At 45.4% G+C, this 8,483-nt stretch overlaps 1 protein-coding gene and 1 non-coding gene across 3 annotated transcripts; one reads left to right on the top strand and one right to left on the bottom strand.

Moving 5' to 3' along the window:
• Positions 1 to 296: 296 nt before the first annotated feature.
• Positions 297 to 7,309, bottom strand: CCR4 (C-C motif chemokine receptor 4). Of its 2 annotated transcripts, none has more exons than XM_014478920.2 (3): positions 7,183 to 7,309; positions 6,008 to 6,157; positions 297 to 4,762 (listed from the first exon to the last, which is right to left on the bottom strand). In XM_014478920.2, exons 2-3 carry the CDS (start codon positions 6,111 to 6,113, stop codon positions 3,633 to 3,635), a joined length of 1,236 nt encoding a protein of 411 aa, XP_014334406.1. In that variant the 5' UTR covers positions 6,114 to 6,157; positions 7,183 to 7,309; the 3' UTR covers positions 297 to 3,632. The 2 variants fall into 2 exon arrangements, with proteins under 2 accessions (XP_014334406.1, XP_005898200.1); XM_005898138.3 differs by having other exon boundaries at positions 6,008 to 6,094; positions 7,183 to 7,307.
• Positions 1,076 to 1,205, top strand: LOC138984794 (U11 spliceosomal RNA). The gene has a single exon (XR_011462080.1). It is a non-coding gene; the product is annotated as a U11 spliceosomal RNA (small nuclear RNA).
• Positions 7,310 to 8,483: the final 1,174 nt, after the last annotated feature.

Genomic DNA, 8,483 nt, shown 5'->3' with positions numbered 1-8,483 from the left:
GAGTGTTCAATGTACAATTCAGTGGCATTTGGTACATTCACAATGCTGTGCAGCCATAACTTCTGTCTTATTCCAAAACAATGACACCATCTGAAAAGCAAACCTCTTTCTTTTGTTCTTAAAGGAATTATACCTAGTCTGTGACTCATTTGAAAAGACCCTGATGCTGGGAAAGATTGAGGGCAGGAGGAGAAAGGGACAACAGAGGATGAGATGGTTGGATGGCACCACTGACTTGATGGACATGAGTTTGGGTGGACTCCGGGAGTTGGTGATGGACAGGGAAGCCTGGTGTGCTGTGGTCCCTGGGGTTGCAAAGAGTTGGACACAACTGAGCGGCTGAACTGAACTGAACTGTGTTCCCCAGAAGCTAGACATGGTGCAGCAAGAGAAGAATGGTCCTAATGAAAACATACAGTTAAACTTACCTTATTTTTTTTAATTTAAATTTATTTATTTTAATTAGAGGCTAATTACTTTACAATATTGTATTGGTTTTGCCATACATTAACATGAATCCGCCACAGGTGTACACGTGTTCCCCATCCTGAACCCCACTCCCACCTCCCTCCCTGTATCATCCCTCTGGGTCATCCCAGTGCACCGCCCCAAGCATCCTGTATCCTGCATGGAACCTGGACTGGTGATTCGTTTCTTGTATGATATTATACATGTTTCAATGCCATTCTCCCAAATCATCCCACCCTCTCCCTCTCCCAGAGTCCAAAAGACTGTTCTATACATCTGTGTCTCTTTTGCTGTCTCGCATACAGGGTTATCATTACCATCTTTCTAAATTCCATATATATGCTTTAGTATACTGTATTGGTGTTTTTCTTTCTGGCTCACTTCACTCTGTATAATCGGCTCCAGTTTCATCCACCTCATTAGAACTGATTCAAATGCATTCTTTTTAATGGCTGAGTAAAACTCCATTGTGTATATGTACCACAGCTTTCTTATCCATTCATCTGCTGATGGACATCTAGGTTGCTTCCATGTCCTGGCTATTATAAACAGTGCTGTGATGAACATTGGGGTACACATGTCTCTTTCAATTCTGTAAACCCACCTTAAAAAGGGTTTCTGTCACAAGAGGCACACGTAGGACAGCTCTTGTTCTTTGCAGAATCAACATCAAGAGATTTTGGAAGTATAATTTTTTGGTTCTTGGGTAGCTGGTGATTGTTGGTCCTGGCACCCTTTAAAAAAAAAAAAAAAGCAAAACCAAACTTTGTAGAAATCAAGCTGGGGTTTCTATGTTTGTTACTGAAGGGGAAGGAACTTTCTTTCCAGTGAGCTGAGAGGGTTATGTTTGGGTATCACCAGAGGTTCTAAATTCCCATCCTGAGGGGACAGCTCCCAACTTTGGAGAAAGGGAGGCGCTGAGGTCCTGGAGGTGATAGGTGACCCCATCCTCGGATGGGGTGCAGGAGCTGTGTGGTCTGCAGCCTCAGTGAGCGTTAGAGTAATGGACACTAAAGGGACAGTAAAACCCCAGTGGTTCAGTTCCGTTCAGTTCAGCTCAGTCGCTCAGTTGAGTCCGACTTTTCGTGACCCCATGAATTGCAGCACGCCAGGCCCCCCTGTCCATCACCAACTCCCGGAGTTCACTCAGACTCATGTCCAGCGAGTCGGTGATGCCATCCAGCCATCTCATCCTCTGTCGTCCCCTTCTCCTCCTGCCCCCAATCCCTCCCAGCATCAGAGTCTTTAGTCTCTGTCTTTTGGTGTCCTTACATTTCTGTCTCCTACTGATTAAATGAATGAAACTTCAAGCTCTAAGAGGAAAGGGGAGGTAGCCACTGGCTGGGAAGTTCAAAACCACACTTTATGACCAAGGAACATAGATACTTTGAGTAGTCATCTTTTTTTTCAATCACTCTGAACTCTATTCTGCTTTACAGATAAGAGGAAACCAAGGCTAAGAGAGGAAAGTAATGGCTCAGACGCACGAGGAAACACAGAAGTATAATTTGCAGACCCTGCCGTGTCATGTGGGTTTTCTAAGGACTGCCCAGGAACCCCTCCTGTCCCCACTCCTCATCCACTCTCATCCCCAAGCACTTTTGTGACAATGAGTAGTGACTCCTTTCTCCATCCCAAGTGGTTATCTTAACACTGAAGCCTTTAATTCTTCCTCTCCGGAACGTGGATTTCTTCTATAACGTGTAGCAAAGATGATCAAGCCAGACAACAGGAACATTGGCGGCTCAGATGCTCATCCCCAGTGGGAGACCAAACATACACATAACCAGGAAAAACTATACACAGGTCTATTTGTTGTCTTTTATTGTATTTCTAGAAAGGCAATATCAACTTACCCTGTTAAAATCACCTTCTGAAAATAAATTTTCTGGAAATGCATTCTTTATAAATGGAAAGCATGCAATAATGTGTAAATTTACAGAAGCACTTTAAACTGGTTAGCTCAGGTAATAGTTTGCAAAGTAGGTTTTGTTTTTGGAGCAATTACAGATATCCTTAGACTTCGTAAGTCTTAATTCTGATTAAGGCTGTAAGAACAGAGCGTTCTCTTAATGATTAATTACATAATTAAAATGACTTGTAAGAAGTGACTGATTGAAGTTTTGAATCATCCAAAAGTTAAAAAGCAGGGCCAATATTTTAAAAGATGACACTTTTCACAATTCCAAATTTTTTGGAAGTCATTTTTATGCCATATCAGCATTAACTTTTAGTGGACTATTTTTGCCTTACTTTATGGCAGGCACTTTGAAGTGATTAAGGAAGCACTGTCTTCTTACTTGATTAGTCCTTGTTATTTTTTGGTTTTGAAGGAAATGTTTGTAAATGAGTAAAAGACCCCAGATAAATGTATCTGGGCCTATGTATTACTTCTTAAATGTGAATACTCATGTATTAATGAAAATAAAACACACCATAAGCATATGAAACTGTGTTTGAATTTCCACAAGTTACGTTTAGATTTGTTAATGCCTTGCATTTCATGTTTAGGAATCAGACCATTCTAATGCCTTCTTAAGCTTATACTTGTTATCAGCATTGGAAGTTTGGCTTTCATTAACAAATAATCCTTCACAATAAAAGAATCCAGATCTAATTTCATTCCTTTACTAGTTGTTTCTGCAGACACCTGGCTTCGTGGCGTACACCGTGCTTCAGATATATATGATCAGGAAAACACTGGGACAGTGTGCCCAAGGTTTTCTATATTGTTTCACAGAAGCTAGTAGCAGTTCAAAGGCCTCATTTTCACAGCAAGAATTAGCGCTTTACTCCCCCAGTCAATTCTCTACAAACCCCTCCAGAGAATCCCATGAGTTCAGGTTGGAAGGGAATGGTCTTCCCGTTCCCAAATCATCTCTCTCCTCACTGAAGCTTGCTCAGAAGCCTCCTCAGGTTTACTCATCCCTGCAGGAAAGCCTGGTGCACCAAGGAAGGATGCCTCGGTCCAGGTGAACTCTGGTCACACTGAACTTGTACTTGGCAGGAAGAAAACGTGACTGCCGGGTGAGAAGCCCTACTTTTTGCAGTGGATATAATTCTTCTTCTCCCCTGTACTTGTTCAGGAAACTGTCACTTTGATACAATTTTAAATAAGCTCTCAACGTGGGAAGCTTATTAACTGTTTCTTGCATTTTCAGTTTTTACAGAGCATCGCGGAGGTCATGGTCCACGGTGGACTGCGTGTAAGATGAGCTGGGGGTGTCAGTGTACATTGGGAGGAGTCGACAGTATTGGCAGAGCACCAGAGTGCCCCGGCAGGTTTTGAAGAGCTGTACGATATACTTGCGAAATTTCTCCCCCAGGAAGAAGTAGATGACAGGATTGAGGCAGCAGTGAACAAAAGCCAGGGTCTCTGTGGTCTGGATGGCATAGTCCAGGTGTCGCTCAAATGTGCAGTCCTGAAGGACCTCCAGCTCCACCAGGGTCTCCAGGAAGAGCACCACATTGTAAGGGGTCCAGAACCCCAGGAAGAGGACTACCACAGCAAAGATCATCTTCACTGCCTTGTTCTTCTTCTCATTTTTGCAGTGCTGCAAGGTCCTAATGATCATGGAGTAGCAGAACAGCATGATTCCCAAGGGGATCACCAGCCCTAGAATGTTGATCTCCAGGGAGCTCAGGACCTTCCACCGCGTGGAGTTGAAAGAGTACTTGGTTTTGCAGTAGGTGTGGTTGCGCTCAGTATAACACGTGCTGAACAGGAGGCCTGGGAGGGAGACAAGCACAGCCACTGACCACGTGGCCACACTGGTGATGACCCCGTAAGTCAAGGTCCTGGCTCTCAGGGAGAAGATGGCGTGCACGATGGCCAGGTACCTGTCGATGCTCATGAGTGTGATGAAGAAGATGCCGCTGTAGAAGCCTACCAGGTATATCCAAGAAATCAGCTTGCAGAGGCCAAGCCCAAACACCCACTGGTCTGCAGCATAGTAGCCCCAGAAAGGCAGTGAGAGCACGAAGAGCAGGTCCGAGATGGCGAGGTTGAGCAGGTACACGTCGGTCATGGACTTGAGCCGCTTGTACTTGAACAGGACCAAGACCACCACGGAGTTTCCAAGCAGACCGAAGAGAAAGACCAGGGAGTAGAGTGGGGGCAGGAAGAGCTCCCCAAATGCCCGGATGCCGTCCTTGTTGCAAGGCTTGGGCAGGTTTTCATAGAGATAATAACTGTTATAGATGCTTTCATCTACCGTGGTGTCTGCTATATCCGTGGGGTTCATTTTCAGATTTACAGGCTCCTCAAGGCAGCTCTGAGCCCAGCCAAAAGAACCTAATGAGGGGAAGAGCCAACAGATTTCTATCAGAACAGAAACAAATCAGAACGGTGCTGTGTGCAGAGCACAGCTGCTTTGCCCAGATCATCAGACACTCATCCCAAGCTCCCGGCACTGAGGGGCTCAGGTCCTTGAACTGAAGAGCAGTCAGCCACAGTGCAGGAATCCTGCCCTTTGGTGGCATACAGACACCAAACTCCAGCTCTGCCACTCTTCCTGCCCCACTGCTGGGAGCTCTGGTTCTCCCATTTGTAAGAGGGACAAGTAAAACCTTCTTTCAATGAGCTGTTCTTCAAGGATGTATTTCTGAAAGCTAGTCTGGCATTTACTGAAATCACTCACAGAAATGACAAGACCAGATGACCTGCCCAACAGTACCGTACCCAGGGCCTTTCTGACATGAAATCCAAAAAAAAAAAAGGTAGAAAATCTATGCATGTTTCCCCTTCAGATTGTAATGCCCAAAATTCAGAGATGACTTAGGTAAATCATCAGGCTAGAAAGGAACCAGGTTGACCTCTTGCTTTTATATAAAAATTCGAATTCCTTCTGTGTGCTTTGCTCTTTACAGACTTCAGAACATGTTCACTGGTATTGTGCATTCAATCCCAGTCGTGTGTTCCCGTTCTCACACTCCTTTCAATAAAACCTGGTATTCTAAGCCCAATAACCATACTGAGCCGTGGTGTAGATGACTCACGAAAGTCTCAGAGAAGTTCAGTGTCTTCCGAAAACCACACAGCCACACAGAGAATGTATTCTTTGGGCCCCAAGTCCCAGTGACGTGCTGCAGGTGAACCAGGTCTGGGAGGGTGAGGAGGTGGGGCTGGGGGGCTCTGATGTGTGGCTCTTGGCGGTTTCCATGGTGTAAACATTCCCACCACGTGTGTGCACTAAGTCATTTCAGTCGTATCCTACTCTTTGCAACCCCCTGGACTGTAGCCCCCCAGGCTCCTCTGTCCATGGGATTCTCCAGGCAAGAATACTGGAGTGGGTTGCCATGCCCTCCTCCAGGGGATCTTCCCAACCCAGGGATCGAACCTACATCTCCAGCATTGAAGGCAGATTCTTTACCATCGGGCCACTGGGGAAGCCCAAACACTCCCACCACGGCCAAGGTCAAATCACCAACTGCCCCACAAAATTTCTCAAGATTTAACAATCAGCTCCTGAGTGCTGGTACAGGTGGGCCCCAGCACACCACACCCAAGTCCTGTGTTCGCTCTGGAGCGCTGTCTTACCTGGAACGCACCTGGACTCCCCGGCTGGGTGACTGGGCACTCTTGGGCCAATCTGACACAAAAGCAGCAAATGTGTTTTTCCAGGCCCTATGGAAGGTCGCAACATTCAGTTGGGTAAGTTGAGGGAAATTTTTGGTCTTTTCATCAGAACTGCATATAAAGATCAATTTTATGCATGAATCATATCAGAGTATCAATTAGCAGGACAGATCTAGAAAAGGCACATCATAGCCAAAAATAAAATCTCTACCTTCCCAACCACCCTCATTTCTTATCTAAACTGGCAGATGAGGTTACAATCTTAACCTTACACATATGCTCACAACCACCCTCATTTCCTGTCTAAATTCGCAGATGAAGAGGTTAAAATCTTCCGAAAGTTACACACATGTCCACATGTGAGTCAGAGCAATGCAGGCGGCTTTCTGCCTCAAGGCCACCTCTCCTTGCATCCTTCTTAGTTGGCGCCCTGATATTCTTGATCAAAACCCTATCACATTGCTCAATAATTCCACATACATTCCCCATCTCCCACTCTGACCACCACACACCCAAAGTATGTGTTTCTCAGAGAGGTTTTGATTTATTCCTCCAAAGGGATGCTGAAGACCTGGGGCATCGCAGGTTCTCAAAAAAATTAAAAAAAAATGTGTTAAATGATTATCAATTCCAATTAAACAAATAACAATTCTGGTCTATCACCATCATTTCACCAGTGAAAAGGAAAGGAATAAGAGAGGCTGAGGAGGTGTTAGGAAATTATCAGGAGAAGAAACAGAAGTCGACACAGCTGGTAAATGTCTGGGATTATGCTGCAGCCCTCACTGGGCTGGTGTTTCTTGAGCCGGGAGTCTTGATAGAAGCCAGAAATGGAAAAGTATATATAGTGAATGAAAATCAACTGTGTGTTCCGAGCACATAGTTTAAGCCAGATGTATGCGGGAGGAAAGCGCTGTTAAGTATGTGAGAGCCAGTCAGATGAGGGCTGGGAGGGCTGTGTGTGAGCAATAAGGACAGGTGCCAACTGGCACGAACCAGCAGAATGACCGGGCTGACCAAGTGATCGGCCGGCTGCCTAGCCGGGCAGCTTTCAGCGCTTCCAGAACCCACACACCTGTGGGCCGAGCAGCACGGGGTCTGAGGACCTAAGCACCCCACACCGTCTGCCCCCTTACCTTGCTTTTCTGAAAGTGGCTCCAAGGCAGGTCTGAGAGGCAGTGCCCGCTTGCTCCAGAAGCAGTGCACTAAGAAAGACAGGTGCCTCTGAAGGGCGCGTGGCTTCCTGTGAACACCAGCTCTCTCTTCCTCACCCAGCTACGCACGCTGAGTTCAAGTGGGGTTTTTTGAAAGAAGTAAGAAGCAGAAAATGAGTGACTCTCCGCTTGGGTTCAGGTTACTCACTCATTTCCCCAAACTGAAAGCTGGGAAGCTTTGTGCTCTGCTAGATGAGGGAAGTCAGTTTTTCAAGAGAGAAACTTTTTAATGTTTTAAAATTTGTTGAATTTTTAATTTACCTCTTTTTCCAGTTTAGCTGGCTATGTGCAATAGAGATGACCTTTATATTCTGGATCAACGAGCTGTTTGTTATTTCCCCATTCTGGATGCGCCATGACCAGCAATCAAGATATGCCACGATATGTTCTCTAAACAGTGGGATCTGAGAAGGTCAGAGTGAGAAGCCAGATTTATTTAAGAATAATAGTTAGGGGCAGGGAAGTGTATTCAGATGTGTGTGTCTGGCAGTGACATGGAGGCTCTGGTCAACCATAGTCAATAAATGTCCTCAATAAATAAGTGACATGATAACACAGTTCCAAGCCCCCCACACCACAGGAAGACCCTTCCCCCAAGCCTCTTCTACTTAGAAATGGCAGAGCTTCCGCTGGACAGTGATCCTGGCTGAGGATTTCTTGGGGTTCACCTACCAGTCATAGCCAAGCGGCTGACATCGGCCCTAAGTTTTTTCCATATGGTATCCTTGGCTCCTGCCAGCTCTCAGTTATTTCCTTCTATGTATCTACAGTTGCTTGGCTCTTTGGTTCAGCTTTTTTTAAAGAGCCACAAATGCCATTTTTCCTGAGGAAGTTGCATGAATAAGAACTGAAAAATTGAACTAGAGTGTTTATCAACCTTTTTTTATCACTCCATCCCAAAGAGTCTTTTCAGACATTTTTTTCGTCATCACCTCCCCATGATATATTTGGGGTTTTTTTTTTTTTGGCCATGTCACGTGGCATGTGGAATCTCAGTTCCCCAATGCAGTCTTAACCACTGGACCACCACGGAAATCCTCCACAAAATATTTTAATACCACGTATAAATAGGGGAGTTCCCTGGTGGTCTAGTGGTTAGTGCTTTCTATTGCTTTCACTGCTGTGGCCCAGGTTCAGTCCCTGGTTGGGGAACTGATATCCACCAAGATGCGCGGCATGGCCAAAATAAATAATAATACCACAGATAAATGGTAAATATGCTT

Source organism: Bos mutus, chromosome 22, assembly GCF_027580195.1.
Source record: "Bos mutus isolate GX-2022 chromosome 22, NWIPB_WYAK_1.1, whole genome shotgun sequence".
Lineage (NCBI taxonomy): Eukaryota > Metazoa > Chordata > Mammalia > Artiodactyla > Bovidae > Bos > Bos mutus.
This window is presented reverse-complemented; position numbering and strand designations above follow the sequence as displayed.

Excerpts from the sequence above, each read along its gene's own strand:
- CCR4 (XM_014478920.2), bottom strand. The coding sequence starts at position 6,113 with ATGTTGCGACCTTCCATAGGGCCTGGAAAAACACATTTGCTGCTTTTG. Across the intron at positions 4,763-6,007 it reads GGAGTCCAGGTGCGTTCCAG|GTTCTTTTGGCTGGGCTCAG; the intron begins GTAAGACAGCGC and ends TCCCCTCATTAG.